A 24,047-nucleotide genomic window follows, 5' to 3' on the forward strand; every position below is an offset into this window, starting at 1 on the left:
TGAATATATCAAATATTGGTCACTTCTTAAATTGAGAAAATATGAAAAGAAATTAAACATATTATTATTATGTACTTATATGCTTTAAAATATTTTTTACCTTTACAGCATTTATAGCTGTATCAAGCGTTGCAATCTCATGGTCTTTGTGCATGCCAAACATCTGATCAACAGCAGAAATTGGGCTTCTGCAAGTGTAACAGTATGTGTCGATCTGGGACTTTTTCAGTTCCTTTTGTTCCTTCTCAGTTGCTGACTCTGACAATAATTGTTTCTGTTCCGCTTTCTCTCCACCCAACTCTTTCTGTTCAGCAGACATACTTTGTTCCACCTCACTCACAAATTCATTTTCACTGACATGTTCAAAGGATTCCTTTCCTTGAGATAACACGTCTTCTGGTGTGGATTCTGAATACAGTTCCTCTGATAAAGTGTCCTGAGCAACCATTTCATAATTCAGGGATTCAGCAAATTCATATTCATCCTGAACGGGGCTACTGCGGAGTCTGTCTTCACTTGGCTCAGATGGGACCATTATTTTAGATTCTTCTTGCAGTGTTTCTTGAACACAAGTTACACCAGATGCAAATTCTTCCTCTGGAAAGGACACTTGTACTGGGACGTTCAGATTGGCTTCTGGACTTGCAGAAGCTGCTTCATTATTCTGACTGTTCGTTTCATCTGCTCTCTCCAGGACATGATGGGTGTCTTCAAATGGAATCGCATAGCTTACCTTCTGGGTAACCACAGTGACTTCCTCAGTGATGGGAGCTTTCCCCTGCATAGCTTCATTGTCAAGGGTCTCCACATGGCATACTGATTCTTCTTCCCTGTAAGTAGCTTTCTGTTCCTCTTCCAGACTCTTCTCCCCCAAAACAGTTCCAGACCTCCCCCAAATCTCCCCTTCTGCAGCTATCAGTTTGTATGAATCATCCTTACCAACTCCTTTTTCTTCCAGGCCTTGGCCTTGGTCCTTTTGAGATACAGATGTGCCATGGAGAATGTCATCTTTGAGTATGTACTTCTCAAAATATATTCCTGTTCCATCATCAGTTTCAGAATTCCTGCTTGGAAACGATGCCTCAGAATTCACACTGTCACCTTCAGAAGCTGTCTCCCCTTCCTTCTTTTTCTCTCCAACTGCTTCTTCATACAGATCCTTGTATAAAAATGCAAGTGCAGGTGGCTCCTCCAGAAGTTCGGGATTAATGGCTTTAGTGGTGGTAGGAAAGATCTGGGTTGGTGACAAAACTCCTTCTTCTGCACCAAATAAAGGCATCCCAGGTGACTTTAAGTCCACATCTCTATTTATGTTCTTTGAAGCATCTCTGTCAGCTGATTGCTGAATACCCAAAGGCTTCTGGGTCTCTGGGTGAGATAATTTGCTGTAATCCTTCTCCATCCCATAGAAGCTTTCGTCTAACTTCACCAAGTCATATTCATGTTCCAGGGCACCTTCCTCTGATCTTTCTGGGAAAGAGACAGTATCTTGTGTAACTTCCTTTGGAAGTTCCACTTCAACATTTAATTTCCTTGGGGCTTTTTGTTTTTCTGGATCTGGGGAGATGTTATAATCAATCAATGTATATTTTTCAAAATAATCTTCATCACTGGGAGCTGTGGGCTGATTACAGGTGAAATCATCAGTTTCTGAATCTGTGGGTACCTCCCGTTTTGTGTTAAGAGATTCCTTTCGTTTATTTTCTTGCAGTGATATAACCTGATCGGAATCTTCTAACTCACTCTTTAATGTTTTATGGCAAGGAACAGCCTCACTACTGTCATGAAGGGATATAGTTCTAAATGAAGCCTTCTCTTCCAAATATTCCAACTTATCTTGCATTTGTTCACTTTCTTCCTGATCAACTGAAGAAATAAATGCAGAAGCATGAATATTCAATATCTCACAGCCTTCAGAAATAATATTGAAGGCACTCTTTTGATCTTCTGAAAGTCCAGCTGGCTTACTAGTCACTGTGAAGTCTTCCCCTTTTACATATGTGTCTTCAGGCTCCTTGGATATTTCTCTATGAGGAACCATTCTACCAGCATTGATTGCTGACGCATTCTTTATAAACTGAGCATAGTTGCTGCTTGCTGAAGAGTGTGGTTCACTTACATGGGTATCTTCCACAACCTCCATATGGTGCTTTGAAGCAAGAACCAATTGCTTAGACATTTCAGATGTTAGATCTTTAGATGTTTGAATAGTTTGGATTGTATGCCTATCTGGAGTCAATTCTGACCACGGTATTTCTTGTTTCTTCACTGCATTAATTTCTGGAGATGTTCCTGAAACAAGTGCTTGTGATTTCATGGATGACAACAAATATGGTGGGGTTTCTAAGCTCTTTGTCTCATCAAAATGATGATCTAAAATCCTTTCAGATTCTTTAGATGGAGATCCTTGTTTCGTACTTTCTTTTGTGGCTATTGAACCACCTTTTGATGGCTCTGCCACTGTGACGTGGTCCTTTTCTTCATTGTGACTTGCCATATCCCTGCTTGACTTTTCCACTATCAGATTTACTTCCTTAGGTGAAGAGTAGTTATCTTTTTCATCATGATAAGGGAGATCCGCTGGAAGGAACATCTTGATTTTCTCCACCAAAACTTTACTTTCTTCTCTTGGATGTGGTTGAACTCCTACTGCCCTTGGTTCCCTGATTTCTGGGTGACCCTTCAAGAGCATAGTTTCTGATTTTTCAGTAACTGATACAGTTTTAACTAATGAAAATGGCTGAGTTTCATCCAAAGGAGGACTTAAGGAGATATCTGATTCTTCAGGCTTAGACCTGACTACATTCACAGAATAAGGCTGTATTTCTTGCTGCTGCTTTCCGTCTGGAAACACCTGTGACTGGTTTGGTTTTTCTTCTTTCTCCTGCTTCATTATTGTATATCTTTCTGTGTGGTCTTCATTTTGGGAGACTTGCTGCAACACAGCTACAGCTTTTGATTCTTCCAATTTAATAGTTTGTGCCTTCCCTAGCTCATTATCTCTAAATTCTAATGAGGCCACAGTTTCTTGCTTTTCAGCCAGCACCTTCTTTTCTGCCACAGAATATGATCTGGTTATCAAGTCACCTTTCTCCTCAGTTGGGCTAACAGGCCTGAGTTTTGTTTCCTCTTCAGAAGTTTTCAAGGAAGTAGGTTTTAGCATTTCTTTCTTCAGTCTGTCTTCACCCAGATCAATTAGACTGCATTTAGATTCTTCTACTGGCAAAATTATTGTCTCTGGCTTCTCTGATTCCTCTGTGATATTTTTACTTGTGAAGCCAGATGAAGCTGATTTTGGCTGTTGTGGCATCTTATCTACTGCATCAAACGAAAAGAGTAATTTTTCTCTTTGATCACTTCTTGGCTCCTTCTTAAGAGTAGAAACATTCCATTTAGATGGATCAGAAATTTCTGGCTTCTGGGCTCTTTTACTATCAGTGATATGAAGAGGAACAGCATTTTGCACTTTTTCCACAATGGATTTCTCACCCATGGGAGAATAAGATTGAATTTCAAGATGTTTCTCACCATCAGCAGAAGCAACTACTGAGTTTAGGTCCATTTCCTCTGAATAGTCTAGAATTTCTTTTTTCCTATAATCTTCACTAGACACCTCAGAGTTGGATTGTGGCTGTTGTAAAATTTCTACATTTGATAAAGATGTGGTTTTTTCTTCTTCAAACTCTTGGCCTTCACCAGATTTAACTGAAGTATCTCTGGATTTTTCAGCAGTTTTAAGTTTTGCCTCAGGTAACAGATGATCAGCTGCTTTCTCGGTTGCATTAGAGTCAGCTGAAGCTGTTCTTTCAGACCCTATCACAGGTGATGATTTTTCTACAGATGGACTTGGTTGAGCTTCTAAATCTTTTTCAGGAACTTTCTTCTCTGAAGTGCTTGATCCAAAAAACAAACTGGACATCCATGATGTGAAAGATAATATTCCTTTCTTCCCTTTCTCCTCAGGAAGGCCTGGCTCAACCGCCTTCTCTTGCTTAGGCAACTTTTGTGTCACCTCAAGTGGCTCTGCAAGTTGAGATTCTTCATTTTCTTGCATTGAGGAGAGGGGTTTTATTGGTGTGGGTATTTTCACCTCAGATGCTGGCTTCCCTCTCTCATTAACATCATCTACGACCTTTGACTGAATGACTTTTGCTTCTTCTAATGGCTTCTCTTGAGGTAAAGGAGATATACTCCTGTGTGCTTCTTTTTCTTTGCCCAAGGCAGGTTCTGCATCTTCTGCCAGGAACTGGGATGCTTTGGTGGGAGAGGGAATAGTTTCTGATTTGATCTCTTCCATTGATGGGTCAGACACTGGTTTCTGGTGGATTCTTTCAGAAAGTGGTTTGATTTTTTCCTGGCTGCCTTCTTTGCAAGGCCTGGAAGAGTCTGGGGTTGCTTTCTCCAGTATCAAACTTTCACTCCCCACAGAAGGGAGAATCTGCTTCTTCTCTGCTTCATTTATCTCTACATTTCTAGTTGGAACTAAAGATTTTGGTTTGGGAGCCAGCTTTGTTTCTTCAGAAGAGTAAGTTTTAGTTGATAAGGTCTCTATGTCACCCCTGGAGGTACTGAGAGTGGATACTGGCTCTCCTAATGATAAAGGAGATTCTTCTGAAGAATGTGGCAGAAGCTGCTTTCTGGTTTCACATGTATGGTCTTTATCCAGCAGAGCGGCCTTGAGCGGCTCTGTCTTCAAATCATTACTGCCGGAGGAACCCAGCTCCACAGATTCCAGTATTCCTTCTTCCTGCTGACTTGCCAGATCCCTTTCTGGCTTTTCCAACATCCAGCTTTCATCCTTGGGAACAAAAAGAGCCTCTTGCATTTGTGTTTCTTTAATGTCTGCAAGCTCAGCTGTGATAAATGATTTTGATTCTTCCAAAGGCAAGCTCTTTTTCAGAAATGAAAACTGTTTAACACCTAGACCTTGTTTATCTGCAAAAGGCCCGCTTACATCAGGTAATTTAACAGCTTGATCTGAATGAAGTGTTTTTTCGGGCTTCTCTTGTTCCACAAGGTCAGAAGAAACCATCTTTGATGGTTCTCTTACACTCTGGGGCACACGGAATGAATCTGGTTGATCTGTTTCTTCACTTAGTTTCCTTTCAATATCTCCTATCACTTGTGTCTTCAAATTTCCTGTTGATAGTAATGGGCTTATTTCTTGTTTTCCTCCTGTCTTAATGTCAGCCGAATGGTTCAACTTCTCTGATAATCCTTTTAAAGAAAAGGTATGTGGCTGAGGTTCTTCGGGGCTATCTCCTTCAACTAGATACATCAATGCTTCTTTTGACCTTAAGCTGACTACCTTGGGAGAGAAAGATTTAATTTCTTGAATCTGAGGTTCCTCCCTTAGGCATGATGAAACCTCTGAAATTTCAGAGACAGAATCTCCTGTTTTGGTTATGGGAGATTTTGTTTGTTTTGCATCTATGGATCCATCTTGCCCGCCTAAACTACAAGTGAATTCTGACACAGTGCTTGGTAATTCTGATACTTGGTGTGGTTTGTCTTTCTTTTCAAGTTCCAACGAAAGCTCTGCCAGAGGAAGATCTTGTCTTTCTGACAGGAAATCTTCCTGAGCTGTAGAAGATGGCTCTGCTATCTCTCTGTTCTTACCTCTGGGGGTCAGAGTTAAGTCTGCTGACACTAAAGTTTCCAACTCAGGAGAAGAACTTCCAATTTCCTCATTTTTGTCTTTTGGAACTATATGTTTGGGTGCGGATGACATGCTTTGTGAGGAAGGAAGTTCAGTTTCTTTCTTCTTCACCTCACCACCTTGGTTGAGCAAAAGGACACGTTCAGGCCCTGATTCCTCTGAGACAGACACAGAAGTCTTTTTCTGTGATAAAACCAGTCGTTCAGAGTCAAGGACTGTAGAAAAGGAACGATCTTGTTCATTTTCCACCCTCTCTTCCTTAGATACATCTGAATGCTGAGACAATGAGGCTTTGGTTATTGGCAACCCAGGTTTAATTTCTTCAGTTTCTACCTTGGACAAAGAATGCTCTGATAAAGAGGATATTCTTGCAGGTGAATCAAATTTAATTTCTTTCTCCGCTTCTGACCAAGTTGGATGTTCAGATGCAACAGTTTCAGTAGGAGAAGAACTAGTTTTCCTTGCTATCTTTTCTTCTTTAAGAAGTGAATGGTCATCTATACATGTCACCAGTGATGGAAAGCCACTTCCTAACTCATTCTTTTCGACTTTTGTTAAGACTGGGTGTTCTATAGGGGTGGTGAAAGATAAACCTGTTGGAGTTTCTTCTTTTCCTGACTTGGGTAAGCTTGAATCATGCTTAGTTATAGATGTTGTGGTTATTGAACAACTGGGTGCGATTTCTCTCTTTATTTCTTCTGAAAATTCTGGGGCAGGTGGCCCATGTTTAGCTTCCTCTTGCACTCCTGATGGAACTGAATGCAACACTCTAGGTGTACCAGCTATTTCAGAGTCATGTTTCACTTGCGTTTTTATTGCTGATAAGATCTCAGGTCCAGATAAAGATGTGTCCTTTAGAGGTGAATATGGTTTTATTACTTCACGTTCCTTCTCTGACAACATTCTCTGTTCTAGTTCAGATGTCACAGTTGGAGCTAAATTGGGTTTCACATCCTTCTTTGGCTCATCTACCAAGTCAGGCAGAACTGAATATTTCATCCCAGACCCTAGAACATTTGGAGGCTGAAGCTCCATTTCTTGATCCCGTAATACATGTGCTGTAGCTTCTTGAGAATCAGGCACAGTTTCTTCCTTACTTTCAACTTTTAACAAAGCCATCTGTTCATTTGCAGCTTTTGGAGTGAGTGATACTTTGGCTTCTTGTTTCTGAAATTCATGGACTGAATCAGGTGAAGCTGAATATTGAGATGAATGCAAAACAGGTTTGGCATCTTCCTTTGCCATAAATGATTGTGCAGGTGAAGAAACAGGTGTTGCAGCTACTGATGAACTAGTCTGGATTTCTCCCTTCTCTGTTTCACTGGTTGAATATGGTGAAATCAAGTCTTCAGACTCAGGTTCTGAAAACGCTTGAGTTCTCTGCTGCTGCGTCAAAATGAGATATTCAGATATAGATGTTGAGATTGTTTGAGCATCTGGCTCAACTTCTGTGATCTCTCTTTTATTTGTTGAAGATGGTGAAATCAAATCTTTAGAAGCAGACACTGAAGGAGAAGGTTTGGCTTGTTGCTTCTGTGATGAACCAAGGTGCTCAGGTGTGGGTATGGCAGCAGTTGGCATGAGGTCTTCTTTATCTGCTTCTGAAGGGCAAGAATATCCAGAAGCTGATATTTTAGTTACCAGTGAATCATGCTCAAATTCATTTTTCTTTGTTTCTGGGATTCTATATGGTGGGATGGAAACTTGTGATGCTGAGTCTGGAGAAAAAAGTTCAACTTCCTCAGTGTCTTCATCTGACAAAATAGTATGCTCAGATGGTGATGTTAAACATATTGGAGAATCACATTCAAGTTCTCTTTTCTCTGCTTCCTGAGTTGCATAGGGTGAAAATGAGAATTCTGACACAAATGCTGAGTCTGGAGAAAAAGGTCCAATGTCTTGCTCTTCTTCTGAGAAATTCACAGGTGAGGAGGCACCTTTTAGGTTTAAAGGGGATCTGTGGACAATTTCTTCCTCCTGTGATTCCGGTGTTGCATGTGGTGGTACTGAAAATTCAGAAGTCGAGGTGGAGGAGGGTGTGTACCGCTCTATTTCTACTATCTCCTCTGATAGGACCACATGCTCAGATGCGGTGGCTGCAAATGATGGGGCCTGGCATCCAGAAGTCTGCTCAGCTGTGGATGGTGGGAGAGAGTGTTCAGAGACAGAGGCCACATTTGGGGAATACAGTCCAGTGTCTTCCTTTTCTTCTGACAAAATCATGTGCTCAGAAATACCTTTTGATTTTAATGGGGACACATCATCAGTTATTTTCTTTGGGGATTCCTGTGTTACATTTATTGGGACTGCATTTTGGGAAGTCAGTGTTGAATCTGCTGTGAAACGCTCACTTCTTAGATCCTTTTCTTCTGACATCATTGCCTGTTCTAGTGTAGGGGTTGGAAACAGTGGGGCTTGGCATTCAGAAGTCTGCTCAGCTGTGGATGGTGGGAGAGAATGTTCAGAAACAGAGGCCATATTTGGGGAATACATTCCAGTGCTTTCCTTTTTTTCTTCTGAGAAAGTCATATGCTCAGAAACATCTTTTGATTTTAATAAGGACACATCATCAATTATTTTCTTTGGAGGTTCCTGTGTTGCATTTGGTGGAACTGCATTTTGGGAAGTCAGGGTTGAATCTGCTGCAAAACGCTCACTTCCTAGATCCTCTTCTTCTGACATGACTGCCTGTTCTAACATAGCAGTAGAAAAGAATGGGGCCTGGCATTCAGAAGCCTGCTCAGCTGCGGATGGTGAGAAAGAGCGCTCAGATGCAGAAGCCACATCTAAGGAATATGGTCCAGTGTCGTCTTTCTCTTCTGATGGAATCATGTGTTCAGAAACACCTTTTGATTTTAATGGGGATTTATGGTCAACTGTTTTCATCAGTGACTCTTTTGTTTCCTGTGATGGAGTTGAATACTCAGAAGCAGATATGGAATCTGGTGTGTAACATGCACTTTCTGAAGCCTCTTCTCCGGACAGGACTATGTGTTCTGACAAAGCTGCAGAAAAGAGAGGGGACTGGCATTCAGAAGTCTGCTCAGTTGTGGATGGTGAGAGAGAGCGCTCAGATGCAGAGGCCAAAGGCTCAAATTCCTCATTCTCTTCTTCTGAAAAAATTGGATGTTCAGATATACCTTTTATGGTGGATGGAGAAACTAGCTCAATTTCTTGCTTCTCTAGTTCATGGTTCAAATCCCGTGGGACTGAATACTCTGAAACAAAGGCAGAATCAGTAGAAACAGACTCATTTTCCTCTCTTTCTTCTTCAGATGAAGTGACATGGTCACTCCTGGTGGATGTTTGCAGTGATGGTAAAAGGATCTCTTCTTTCTGCTCCACTTCAGGGGCCAAATATGGTGAGAAGGGCTTCTTGGAAATAGATGGACTCTCTGGGTATTCAAGTTCTATGATCTCTTCTTCCACTAAATTAGAATCTTTGGGTTCAGGCGTAGCAGCTCTCGGCAGAGAAGTTTCAACTTCTTCTTTCTTTGGTTCATCTAACACTAGAGATTCAGAAAGAGAAATGGTTGGCTCAGGTACATTTTCTTCTTCCATTCCTTTGATGTCAAGATGAGGAGGGTTTTGTTGTTCAGAGACTGGTTCTGCCCTTTCTGGTGAAGTCAGGTCCAACTCTTCCATCTCTGGGCCAAAATCTTCCTCGATGGATGCTGCCAGACCTGGTGCACCTATTTCCAGAGAATCCTTTTCTGCCTCCAGTGAAATGGAATGGTCAACAGAATACACATCTTCCTTCTTTACCTCATCCACTAAAGGTGGTAAGACTGAAGAGTCATGCTCTAAAGTCACAATTTCTTGTGAATCAGGCTCAAATTCTTCCTTTGCTGTTTCCAAAAACCCAGGTGTAGATGTATCAGGTGTGAGAGAGGACGGCTCCATTTCACAGAGTTTTGCTTCATCACCTGGCTGTTGTGGCACTGACTCAGGAGGACTGAGCTGTATTTCCTGTTCTGCTGTGTCATTACTTGCGAAAGAGGAAGCTGTGTGGTCAGTGCCAGATGTGGCCTTTTGTGGAGAATCAACATAAATTTTCTTTTCATCTTCATGACGGAATGAAGAGATCAAGGACTCTGATCCTTTAGAGAACGCAGCTTTCCAGGGTGAAGCAAGCTGTTTTACTTTATCATCTTCTATGCTTTGGCCTACTAATCTGCCTGTTTGAGAAACTATATTAGAATCACGATTGCTCATATCTGGCTCTAGACTAATGGATGCTTCTTTCCCCTTCCTATAATGTATTTCTTTAATTACATAACCCTTTGGCAATGTTCCATAAAATTGTAGCGGAATTAATTCTTCTTTAACCGAATTAAACATCTTAATTTTATATTGTACTGTTCCTATATAGACTGGCCTTAACACTAAGGGCTTGTGTTCTTTGTATATTGCTCCGGTAATAGGAGGTGTATTTGAGGTGGTCTTCTTTTTTCTCGTTTTATCATATATGCCAGCAGAGAACTTCTCTTTCTGGGTGCTTAGTACCTGGCTTTCTGAAATCAAAGGATTATCTTTTGTGTTTGCTGGAACATCTTGAGATTCAAGAGAATTTCTTTTTTTGTTGCCTTTCCGACGCAGTGATGGTGAGCCACGCTTTGACTTGGGCATTCTTTTCCGAGCCTTTTTAACTTCATCCACAATAAAGGAAACATTCCCTGGACGAGAATTCATAGTTGACCCCTCCAGACTACACACACCAGAAGTCTGACTCTCTTCCGAGGCCCAAGGCGTGGAAGACCTGCTTGAATTGGTCTCCCAGGTTATTCCACTATCTTCCCGTTGAACTGTCACCATGGAAAAGGAGGGGTCAGATATGATACACTTCTGCTTGGTCTTGCCCTCTTCATCCTGGTCTGATAATCTAAAGAAAGTAATATTATTAATAATAGTACATATATTAATAATAAAAATAACACTATATTAATTACACATAATAAAAAGTCAATATCCTATTTTTACTAAGTAATGGGCTAGTGCGAAATTAGATTATACAGATAAATATTGTCATCCATATCAAAAATAGGTAAGTATGCAAAATAAAATTTAAAACTTGAAGTTAGGATATGAAGTAGAATAACACATCCCAGGCTGGAATGATTTGGTTTACCACCTACCCTTAATCAGGATTGTCCCCCTGACCTCCCATGGCTTACCCAGTCACTCAGGCTCCCCCTGTGGTCACCAGGACCTTCATAATGGGCACTTGGCATCTGTGCCATCTCTGTTACTACTGCTACCACCCTGACCTAGCTTTTTATCATGTCATCTCTAGTTTATTTCATTATCTTCCTAATGTTTACCTCCCACCCTCCCTTATCCTTAACCTACCTTACTCCTCTTTCCAGACCTACTTAACTAAAATTTTCCATCATCCCATTCCTTGCTTAAAAAATATCAGTAAATCCCTCATACCTATAGAAAAAAGTTCAAAATACTTAACTTTCTGATCCCTAGTTGACCTTATTTCCAAGTACCCACTTTTACTCTATTCCTACCTTGGACATTTCTGTTTTAACTATGTAATTCATTGCCCAGTAAATACATCGTGTGGACTCTGGATCAGAGCCATAGGGACATATGGAGAAAATATAGAGACATCCCCAAAACAACCTACAGGCTGCACATTTCCTCATCTGTAAGCCAGGGATCGTAACAGTACCTAGCTCTCCACATTGCTATGAGGATTAAATTAGTTAATACACATGAAGCGCTCAGGAAAAGTGTCTGGCATATAGTTAGTGTTCATTAAACACTATCTGTAATCAAGCTTCCACACATCATTGGATTAGAGACCAACGGAGCCTGGGCATAGCCATTTTCAACTGCTATAGGTGGACTGCATTTGCCCTCGAGAGACTGCTGGCTTTAGCTGCCATTTCAATTGCCATTGAGCCCCTGTCTCAGACACTGCAGTACTTTTCTCTGAAAATTTCTTATACCTCTTCCTTCTGGGAGTTCACGCTGTTCCTCCATTTACGATTCTCACTCCCATCTCACTCCACCTTTTCTGTATCTAAATTCTATCTCTTCTTCAAGGCTTAGTTTAAAAACCTCCAGTGTTACTATTCCTGATCAATTTGGTAATCATGTTTGCCATTATCTCATAAGCATTAAGTTGAAGATTAAAACTCCAAGGGCTGTAACCTTCTAAGAATATGGCTGCAATTTACAATGAACACAAACTACCGACTGGTGTATATTTTTCTACAACAATAAAAACAAAAACAAAGAACTTCTTACCCTAAAACCTCATGAAGCATAAGTGTTGAATTAAGTATGGATTTTTATAAGTATGAATATATAAGTATATATATATTAATTGTTAACTTTTTGAAAACATACACAGAATTTAGGTCCCTTGCTAATAATTTTTAATCATCAATCACTGCTTATGTCAGTGGTTCTTAACTCTGGACATATTTTAGAATCACCAGTAGGAAGCTTTTTAAAAATACTGATTCTATCCCTTACCCCTCCCCACAGAGACTCTGATTTAACTATACTAGGGTAGGGTCTCAGTATTGCTGTGTTTTTATGTTTTAAAAGCTTCCAAGTGACTCCAGTCTAAAGCAGAGTTGAAAATCACCAGCCTAAACAATCGTAACTATGAAATTTAAGTAGTATATGCCTTTCTTGCTTACTTCAAACACTTCCTAGTTAGCCTAGGCTAAGCACCAAGACCATAAATCCTTATAGTTACATTCTACTCCCCTTTCTTAAACCCCAGAGTTTCCCCAGCAGTCTCCAGCAAAGAGTTTATGAGCCACGAGATCCTGACTTAACTCTCACCACAGCCAGGGAGAGACTAGGGCAGCCAGAACCCCTGCCCATCTGGTCTTTAACAGCAAGCAGCCTCATCCATTTACCCCCAGAGAACTATAAGTAATGTCACTTCCTATATATGCCATGAGTGCAAAGGGCTGGCAAGTAGTAGGAAGAACTAGTTTTCTACTTCCTTGGCAATTCTGCTCTCGCTTATTTGCTTTGGTATTAAACCACTGAACTTAATTAGAAATTAATACTCTATCTTGGTTCTGGATTGAATCTTATTTTACAATGTTTTTTTCAAGCTATTTACATACTTAATTAAAGTTATTCCTCAGAATTTTCAATTCTTTCTACTCTTTCTCCCTTTTGTTTATTTAAGAGCAGGATGAAATTAAAAATTAAGGTTGTGACATGCATCTGGGAAGTCAGCATTCTGAATGCCCATGATTGTAGTAGTATTATAAAAGCAATTATAAATTCAATTTAGAGTTAATTATTGATTGTAAATTTAATGTACTCAACCAGAGAAGTTTTCATTACTAGCTAGAATGAGTTCATGAGTACTTAGCAGAATACTCAAATGGTGATCATAGGAAACAGAGTGCCACTGAGGTAGATTCATTCAATTGTTTGTTTATTCATTCACTCATTCATTTCTTCATTTAATGAACTTTTTTGGGGCTTAAATATTAGGAACACAACATAAAGACACAGAACCTTCTCTCAAGAAATTAAAAATCTAATAAGGAGACAGAACTAAACTCTAACACAGTATGATTAGTACTATTCTAGAAGACAAGCAAGATACGGTGACAATGTAAAGAAGAGAGGACTTCACAGAGGAAAGATACTTGAGTTGGATTTTGAAGAATAAATAAGAGTTTGCCAAATGGATGAGGCGTGGAGGTGGTGTGAGGATGGAGAGGTTATTCCAGGAAAATGTCACAGAATATGCAAAATGTACATATGAATAAATCAGCCTGGCTCACTGAAAAATCCAAAGTATTTTGGGATGTCTGGATTTTTAGAGAGAAGCAAAGGAAAAGAAGAATGACAGAGCCAACAGGAATCAGAGAATGACTATATTAGCATGTGTAAAACCACAGCCCAAGTATTCACATTACACTCAGTCTAAAAAAATAATTTCCCTTAATAGAAGAGAAATGGTTTGCACAGAGTTCAGAAATATATTTCTTATTCAGAAACACAAGTGTTCTCATCTATATGAAGATGTATACATCAGCTTCTCATAATTAATGGATATTGGCTATGAACATCATGTCATTCATTCTCCTCTGATTCTCACAGAGCAAACTTCTCATTATTACTTGGCTTCCCATGTAGAAGACAGACACATCTTGATGACCTGAGTATGTAGCTCACTTTCTAGCCCCTTTCAGAGTTGAGCAAGGAAAAGGTTTAGCAGGTCTGAGTTAGATCAGGAAAAAATAGATTGATACCAGAGCTGAGTGCCAAAGACTCTGCCTTCTTTTGAGGATAACCTTTATCTGATTAAGGAAGTTTCCTTCTATTCCTATTTGCTGAGAAAGTTTTTAAAATAATAAATGAATGTTAAATTTTATTAAGCATTTTTTATACAACTATGGTGATGGCCATATCTTTTATTCTGTTAATATCAATTACAGTGATTGAGTTCCAGATATCAAACCAACCTTGAATTCCTGAAAAAAACTGCAAGTGGTTTTGATATGTTAAACTTTCTATATAATGTTGGAATTTATTTACTAATACTTTATTTAGGAATTTTGCTCCTGTATTCATGAAAAATTGTCCTGTAATTTATTTTCTTACAAAATACTTATCAGGTTTCATCACTGTGACCTCAAAAATTAAATTGGGAAATGGTCTCTTTCCCTATTCTCGGGAATAATTTATGGAAGATGGTATTATTTCTCCCTTAAGCATTTGGTAGACTTTATTTTTGAAGTCATCAGGGCCTGGAGTCTTTGGGTAACATTTTTAATTAGTAATTTAATTTATTTAATAGTTATTAAATAAATAAAATAAATAAATAAATTTCAGTCTATCTGAAATTTCTGTTTATTTTTGTGTGCAATTTGGTATGTTGTATTTTGTAAAAATTTTCCTATTTAACCTAAATATTAAAGAGTCATTAGATTGAGGCACCTGTGTAGTTAAGTCAGTTAAGTGTCTTACTCTTCATTTTGGTTCAGGTCACAATCTCAGGGTTGTGAGATCAAGCCCCACATTAGCTTCTGGTGTGGAGCCTGCTTAAGATTCCTTCTGTCCCTCTCCCTATGCCCCTTGCCTCTCACTCTCCCTCTTAAAAAAAAAAAAAAAAGTAACTGGATTAAGATTATTCATAATATCCTTTCAGGATCTTTTAAATTTTTGTAAGGCCTAAAATGCTATCTATTTTTTCATTATTGATATTGGTTATTTGTATCTTTTCTTAATAACAACCAGAGGTTATCATTTGGTAAACTTTTCAAATAAAATTTGGCCTTATTGATGTTTCCTATCTCATAAATGTCCACTTTTCATTATTTCCTGTCTCCAGTTTTCTTTGACTTTAACTTATAATTACTTTTCTACCTTCTTGAGATAGATTTTTACATCATTAATTTCCACCTTCCTCTTTTCTAATGTATTAATTTAAGAAATTAATTTCAAAAAAGATTTTGATGTATCATATAAAAGTTTGTATATATAGTATTTTCATTATTATCCACCTCAAAATATTTTTGAATTTCCACTGTGATTTCTTATCTGACCCAGAGATTATTTAAAAATGTCTTTCTCAACTTCAAAACACAAGGTAATTTCCTAGTTATTTTTTTGTTAGTGCTTTCTAGTTTAATTGCATAGTGACCAAAGAATTATTTATATTGTTACACTTCGAAATTTGTTGAGATTTGTTTTATGGCTATTTGGCCAAATTTTGGGGAGCTGTTTGTTTTTAATATTTCTGTGTTCTTGTAAAACATGTGTCCTGCAGTCTCTCAGCAGCATTCTATATATGCTAACTAAGTTTGACTTATTAGTTACCTTATTCAAATTTTTGTTTATCTTTACTAAAATGTTTTGTCTGCTTTTTTCTGTCAGCAACTGAGAAAGACCTGTTCAAATATCTATTATAAGTATGAATTTGTCTCTCTTTGTAGTCTGTTAATACCTGATTTACATATTTAAAGCCATGTGATTAGGTACAGCAAATTTAGAATAGTTATATATTTTTGATTTTATTAATTTTTAATCATAATGAAATGTCCCTTCTATCTGCAAATAATGATTTTTGCCTATATATGCTTTGATACTAATAAAGTAGTACTTTGCTATTAATTAAACTATACCAACTTCGTTTTGATTAATGTTCCTTTTTCTCTTCTTTCTTGCCTTATTTCTGATTGACTATTTATTATTATTCCATTTTCCCTATCAGGTTGGCAGTTACATTTTACTATTTTTTTTAATGATTATGCTAGAGATTACAATATGGGTCCTTGACCCATTAATGTCTAATACAAATTGGTATTTTTAATTTTTCTAAGATAACACAAAAACCCTAAACCACCTTAATTTCAATTTATATGCTACTGTAATTATATTTTAATTCTATAAACATTTTTAAATCCCATGGATATAAATTTATTACTATTTTAAACTGTTAGTATTCATTATATTTACCTAGATACTGAATCTTTTTATTGTGTTTCATTCCTTCCTGCATTTCCAACATTCCATCTGGTATCACTTTCCTCCTCCCTGAAAGATTCTATTTAGTATATTCTTTAGGGTGAATCTGGTGGTGATAAAATCTCTCTACTCTTTCTTTTTTAAAGTCTTTTACACTTCTATTGTTGAAGAATATTTTTTTCAGGGTATAAAATTCTAGATTGGAAGATATTTTCTTTCAGCACTTTAAAAATATCATTCCACTATCTTCTTTCATTGTTTCATTGATAAATCAACCCTTAGCAATGTTGCTTTTCTGAAGATATTCTGGATTATTTCTCCCCACCACCACCCAGCTATTTTTAGAATCTTGTCATCTTTAGTTTTCAGAAGTTTTACTATCATGTGCTTAGGAATCTTATCCTGCTTGGAGCTTGTATGGCTTCTTAAATCTGTACATTGATATCTTTCATCATCTTTGAAAAATTCTCCATATTATGTTCAAATCTTGCTTTTGTCCATTGTCCCTCTTCTCTTTTTCTGAGATTCCAGTTTTTCATAAATTAAAATTTTTCATTGTGTCTTATCTATGCTTTATTTTCATGTTTCTTTCAATCTATCATTCAGTACATTTATTCTGTCTTCAGGTGTGTCTAAACTACTACTACAACCATCAAATGTGTCATTGTTATTATATTTTTCAGTACTAGTATTTCCATTCTTCTGATTGTTTCCAGTCCTCTGACAAAGTTCTCAGTCTTGTCTTTTATTGTCATATCCCCCTCTCCCTATAAATAAGTTCAGCATTACATAAGCATCACCCTCCTCCAGGAGCCCTACTCTTTCTATAGCAATCCAAGTATGCCCTGAATAAGTAAGACTCTTTGTGGCATAAGAGTTTGAAGAATTCACGTGCTCTGCTACTTCTCCATTTCTAAATTTCCCCCAATAAACCCTAATTTGTATTTTCACTGTGTGACATACATACCCCTTTGTATAGTGAGGAGGAGATATGATAACTCCTGAATAATGTTTTGGTATCCTTGCTGATATTTTTATATCTCACTGTTAAGTTGACATATCTTCTAAATTTATTTTTGTGTGTGTGCATTGTATTAGTATAAATCAGTTCTCAGGAGATAATTTTATTAAATGTGCTGGAAAAATCTTTAGTTCCAAAAAATCTTTAGTTCCTTCTTTAGTTCCAAAATGAATGATAAGGTCCTGGGATATGACTATAACAAAAAATTCCTGTGTTTAAAATTTAGCAGTGATCAGCCTCCTTAGATACACCCTGTCTCTTTCCATTTCACTTTTGCTGAAACACAGACTAGTTACTTACTGAAAATTAAATTATTGGTCATGAATGGAAAGAGCCTTATGGTTTTATAATATTTTTCATTTTATGAGGGAGAAAACCAAAGAAAGGAAATACATACATATCCAAAGTAAAATTTTTTTAAAGAGGAAAATGGCTAGCCATCAAAGTAGAGCTACCAAAATAATGATTTCCCTTATCCCAGAATCATCTTTGTTTTAATTGGTACTCTCATTTTTACTTAAAGGGAAAAGAACTATATATCTAAAGAAATGAAACAGGTCCTCAAACTTTGTATCTGAAGGTTAATTTAATTACTATTTTTTGTTTCTATCACTCAAGATTAATACTCTTGGAATGAACAGTCCCTTCTTCTGACCAACAGTTAAAGTGACATTCCTCATGGGAATATCATTATGAGCAATACCTTAGATTTACATGATGACTTATTCCACTCTCAAGCAATCACAGTGCACTAAAATTGTATCAAATGAAAAAAGGTAATGGATAGAAATTTTTTCGTACTATATCTAATTAAAGTGCATTAAGTTTCAACTGCTGTAAGACAATAATAGAGCAAATCTGATCTTGCATATATTGCAAACTTTGAAAAACACGTTTTTAAACTATAAAATACGAAACAAGCTTATAATCTTATAATACAAATTGTTAGTATTTTATGTGGGCCTTAAAAAAAGAACCAAAAGTTCTTAAAAACATAATCACTAATTTTACAATGAACATTTTCACCAAAAATTAATTGAAGACCCATATCCTAAGCAGAAAATTAATCATATGCATTGCTCAACAAAAGTAATATAAAATAGCTTAGGTTAAGAGGAGCTTATCAGCTATTAGGCAGTTAAGGAAAAAAAATACATGAATCCATGAATGAAAACATTATTATAGAGGTTTATCATACCCTAATATAAAGTCCTTGTTTTTTAAGTATACTAAAGACCACTCAAGTTTATTGTGGATGAAAAGAATAAGTATTTTATTTTCACAATGACCAGACATTTCGTAAGTGTGGGGTTAGGGCCCTCTACTTCTTGAAACCCATTTATCTTTCTACCTTTATCTTCTATTCTTCTTCATGAGCCCTATGTTCCCACGAAACATCAGCCTTACGCCTCAGCCTTACGCTTACATCCCTCTTCTTACTTGGAATGAATCATCTCTGTACATGCTAACTTTACACTTTTCAGAAACCAGCTCAGATATCAACTTCTCTATGTACCTGTCAATGATTCTTTGAGCCAAAAGTCATTTTCCTCCTCTGAACATCTGGAATCTTCGTGTAATTTTCTATGACATTTACTTTTCTACATTAGAGTTATTTTTACATATATCTTAGCTGCTCTACAAGGCTATAAACTACTTATGAGCTATATGCTACCTATGAGGAATCATGTCTTTTAGATTTTATGAGCACTCCTCTTGTGAAGTTTTCCCAAAACATTCACCTTTGTTTTCAGAAAAACAGCTCTTCTACTTTTGCATTCAGTCCATCAGCTTCAATAATATTTAATTAAATCATGTAATAACAATAGCAAGTACAACTCAGGGTCATGAGTTCAAGCCCCTTACTGTGCTCCACAGTGGGCATAGAACCTACTTATAAATGAATGGAGTAGAATAGAATAAAATAAAATAAAATAAGTAAGTAAATAAGTAAAATCTGGAATAGTCACAACTGATCTTAGTAAAAATGTTACTCAAAGGGGATGGGGTAACTGGGTGATGGGTATTAAGGAGGGCACATGTTGTGATGAGCATGGGGTATTATATGCAACTAATGAATCACTGAACACCACATCAAAAATTAATGATGTACTATAATTGGCTAACTGAACCTAATAATTTAAAAAATGATGAGTTTATTAGAGAGTGGATTGCTACAAGGTATGGTTAGCTTACCTTGGGCTAACCCAAGGAGAAAATGGGGATCTTTGGTTACTCTAGCCCATTGGGTTTTAGAGGAAAGTAGTTTAACTTTTTCTGTATATTACTAATTTCCATTTATATCCATAGAATTTCTGTTTCAGATGAATTTCAAAACTATACAATTTCTTTAATCATTATTGACTTTAAACTGATTTCACATTGAAGCCCAAAATCCAGATTCACTCATTCAACAAGTATTTACCGAGCTCCAATTATGTAGGAGACACTGTGTTAGGCACAATTTTTTTTTTTTCAGCAAGATAACCATTTGTAACAAATTTTCTAAAAGATCTTTCTAGTTTGCTTCAAATTAACCAATTTGGTCTCAGCTATAGATTTATGGTAGAACAATAAATAAATTTTTCCTCATTTTATTCTTCTGAAATCTAAGAATGTATTTGGCCTGCTCCTGGAGGCAGCTCCACAGTAAAGCAAATTAAGTGCTTGCCTAAGCCCTCATCTCTACGAGAGTGTTGGCAGACACAATCAACATTCTCCCAAACCAGTTTGAGAACATTCAGTTGTGTGGGAACACTTTTTCTGCTCATCTATACAAGGGAGAATGAATAAATTGTGCAATATAAAGATTTGCATCTTTTCAGATTTTTTAAAGGAGTTTTTTTTAGGGGCACCTGGGTGGTTCAGTCATTAAGGCTCTGCCTTCAGCTCAGTCATGATCTCTGGGTCCTGGGACTGAGCCCCACATTAGGCTCTCTGCTTGGTGGGAAGCCTGCTTCCCCCCTCTCTCTCTCTGCCTGCCTCTCTGTCTACTTGTGATCTCTGTCTGTCAAATAAATAAATAAAATCTTTTTTAAAAAACAAAAAAAGGAGGTTTTTTTAAATCTGTAAAATCTCATAAAATACATGAAAATAATTTCTTTAAATTATTAACTGAAACACGAATTGCTCATTCTAGGTATTTCTTTCCATGTGAAAGGACACCTATTAGTATAACACTCCTTCCTGGCTTAGCTTCCCTCTATAACTGTTTCCTATTTTTACTCTGTTCCTTGTACTGTTCAGTATATAGAACAGGCCCTCCTATGGAGAGTACGTCCTCAGAATTCATGACTGGGTATATAAGTCTGTTTATTTCTGGGACTTGGTATTAGAAAACACATTGTAATCCTATACCTAAGCCACATTCTTTGATGTCATCAACTTATTAGTAATAAAGTTGACATTTTGATCTCTATGTGCCATTACTTTGATTTATTTATCAGGTGTCTCTGAATTTAGGCAGGCGGAAGAGGGTGTTATGTAATAATCTAATTGTCAGAGCCCAATATACACAAATGACCACAAGTACAGAAGTTGGCAAAGCCTAAAGGACATCACTTGACAGCAAGAACAGATATGATAGCTAACCTACATGCTTGTGAGCATCCACCATAAACTGATAAGTGGACTAATCAGACTAAGAGAAATCTGCCGGTCAGCTTTCAGCAATGCCCTATTCACATGTGGGTTTCTTTTACAAGCACACAGACTGGAGCACAGTTTTATTTGCACTGGTTTTCACAACTCCAGAAATAAAATGGTTGACATGACGCATCATAAGCAACATAGACCAGTATTAAAAATGCACTACCCATGGTCAGTGATAAATAATATTATATCCTTGGCAAAAATGTTCATGAGCTGTCAGTGTCAATACGCATTGACAGTCTGAGTCAGATTGTACAAAAAAGATGAAAGTTGGTATTCTTCAATGGCTTAGGCTACTTTAGCCTCGGGCCATGCCAACTCAGGATGGTCCTGCAGTGATTTCTTGCATGTAAACAAAGTAAAGTTCCTGCTCCCATGTTGCTTAAATTCTAGTAGAGGGGAAGACAGAGAAAAAACAAAGCAAACATACAAATGTTTGGTAGCAACAAGTTCTATGAATAAAATAAAACAGAAAAGTGGAATTGAGGGCAATGGTTTGAGTTGCAGTGCTATATTGTACAGGGGGTCAAGGAAAACCTCTCGGTTAAAGAGACATTTAAGCAGAGATCTGAAAGAGTGAGGGACTAAGCACGCAAATACCAGCAGAAAGAGCAGAGCTAACAATAATACTAACATCACTCAGAAGAGACTGCTTGCAAACACACACAGCGAAGATGGAAGTGTGATGAAGCGGGGCAAGGGAGAGAGAAAAACAAGAGGTGAGGCCAGAAGGGTAGCTGAGACCTGGTTCACCTGGGCATTAAGGCCATAGGAAGGATTTGGATTTCACTCTGAATGGGACAAGGCCATGGGAAGGATTTGGATTTCACTCTGAATGGGACAAGGCCATAGGAAGGATTTGGATTTCACTCTGAATGGGACAGTAAGCCATTGGACTGTCAGCCCTGCCATCTTCTAATAACTCAGAAATAGGTAGCTAGTCCAACTAAGCTTGCTGGCCCATCTACCACCCTGCCCGACTCCAACCAGGAATTTGAATCTTTTTTTTTTTTTTAATTTATTTATTTGACAGACAGAGATACAAGTAGGCAGAGAGGCAGACAGAGAGAGAAGAGGAAGGCTCTCTGCTCCACAGAGCCCAATGCAGGGCTTGATCCCAGGATCCTGGGATCATGACCTGGGCCGAAGGCAGAGGCTTTAACCCACTGAGCCACCCAAGCGCCCCCAGAAATTTGAATCTTAAGAAGCATCATTGGATGGCTGAAAATCCACAGCCCCCAGGACAGATAATCAGACTTTCTTATTCTCTGGACCCCACCTAGCACTCCACTAGTTCTTGCCCAGTTCCTCAGTCTACTATTTGTTCTGTGAGCTTTTCAAAGTTCTAACAGATTCTATTTTCTATTTTGTATATAGAGAGTTGTTTCTTTGCTCGCTATCAGAGATGGCTAGCTTATCACCAAGCCTGTTTCTCTTCTTAGTGAGCTTACAAATAGCCTAAGCTTCCCAGCCTCCTTTAAGTATGGCCAGATGGCAGCCAAGTGACAGAGTTCTAGCCAATGGAAAGTGAACACTAGTAACATATGCCATTCCTAGGTCGGGATCATTAAAATCTCCCTCTCTACTTTTTGTGACCCTCTCTACTTTTTCCCATGCACAGTTTGAAGGACAGCAACATTAAATACCACATAATGAAAAAGGCAAAGCCACAAGAGGTTAAATGCTTCAGTCCCTGAGTCACTACTTGGAGGAAAGCTGCCCAGCCAGAAAAACCTGCATGGGACTTTTACACAAGCTCAAGAGAAATTTTTATTATGATAATTCACGGAGATTTGGTTTGTTACAGGAGCTAGCATTAACTTTTTTTTTTAAATTATTAACATATAATGTACTATTTGCCCAGGGTTACAGGTCTGTGAATCATCAGTCTTACACAATCACAGCACTCAACATAACACATACTCTCCCCAGTGTCCATCACCCAACCACCCTATCCCTCCCGCCCTCACCCACCCCCAAGCAGCCCTCAGTTTGTTTCTTGAAATTAAGAGTCTCTTATGGTTTATTCCCTCTTGATCCCATCTTGTTTCATTTGTTCCCTCCGTTTCCCCCCGTGACCCATGCCCTGCCTCTCAAATTCCTCATATCAGAGAAATCATATATTAATTGTCTTTCTCTGATTGACTTATATTGCTCAGCATAATACCCTCTAGTTCCATCCACGTCATTGCAAATGGCAAGATTTTTGGAGCAGCTAGTGCTCCATTATCTAATACAAACCTAACCACATGTCTCAGTTATCCTGAAACATCTCACTCCAACATTAAACATCTGTACTACTTGGCATAGAAAACACTTCTTTTATACACACACACACATATATACATATATACACACACATATGTGTATATATTTAAAAGATATGTATTTTTTCATATATATATGAAATATTTGGTGATACAAGTAAATGAAAACATTCTTGTAAAATATTAATCTAATTAATCTAACATTGATAAGCCTCCCTTAACTACCACAACTACCATTTCAGTCCCATAATCAGAGCGAACCCAGTTAATCAATAATATCTTGTAATTAAAAAATAAAACAAAAACGAGCCTGGCAAAATAAATACTAGAAACCCTATTTTCAAATTCTAACAAGTACTCATAATATGGAAAGTAATGAGAATACTAAGAGGAATAATACAGTGCCTGTCTTCTAGGAACATCAACCCTAGTATATTGATATATCAGCAGAGAGCATTAAAATACAGTTGACACATGTGATAATAGAATGTGCAAAAGCCATCAGACACAGATATACAAGAAGGAAATTTTTTAACTTTGGAGTAGATTGGGACAGGCTGTGTAAATACATGTAAGGGGAGGGGTCTGGAATATTATCATAGAATATAAGGCTGATACCAGGTTTTGTAAAATAAAAATGAGTTTCCTAGGAAGACCAGTTTAGGGATGGTTGTGGAGAATTCAAGTAAAGGGAACAAATACAAAAGGAGGGAATTGTGAAACCATAGGGTCTGTCTGGGTGTACAAAAGTCTAATTTTGAAAATTGAAAAATCCAGTGGTATATATGTTAGTATTATTTAGATGCTTTCAAGTGCCGCTACAGCCTCCAAGTAGATTGCAAAATACCCATCACTCAGGACTTTAGACCATCCTGATAACTAGTTAATGATGAGGTACACATATGCTTGAGATAACTTGGGTCACTAAGTGCCTGAACTTTCAACCAGGAGTAGATGAAGAAATGATTCATTTGCAAGTGCC

General features: G+C 37.6%; 1 protein-coding gene across 4 annotated transcripts in view; it reads right to left on the bottom strand.

The window, feature by feature from the left end:
- CMYA5 (cardiomyopathy associated 5) overlaps positions 1-24,047 on the bottom strand; it is a 90,262-nt gene that overhangs the window by 44,631 nt on the left and 21,584 nt on the right. For all 4 annotated transcript variants that reach the window (XR_006386571.1, XM_044266372.1, XM_044266354.1 and 1 more), the window contains exon 2: positions 101-10,541. Coding sequence is in view for 3 of the 4 variants with exons in the window: in XM_044266372.1 (XP_044122307.1) it covers positions 101-10,541 (10,441 nt within the window). In the remaining variant the exon portion in view is untranslated. The remainder of the gene's footprint in view (positions 1-100; positions 10,542-24,047) is intronic.

Source organism: Neovison vison, chromosome 1, assembly GCF_020171115.1.
Source record: "Neovison vison isolate M4711 chromosome 1, ASM_NN_V1, whole genome shotgun sequence".
Taxonomy (NCBI): domain Eukaryota; kingdom Metazoa; phylum Chordata; class Mammalia; order Carnivora; family Mustelidae; genus Neogale; species Neogale vison.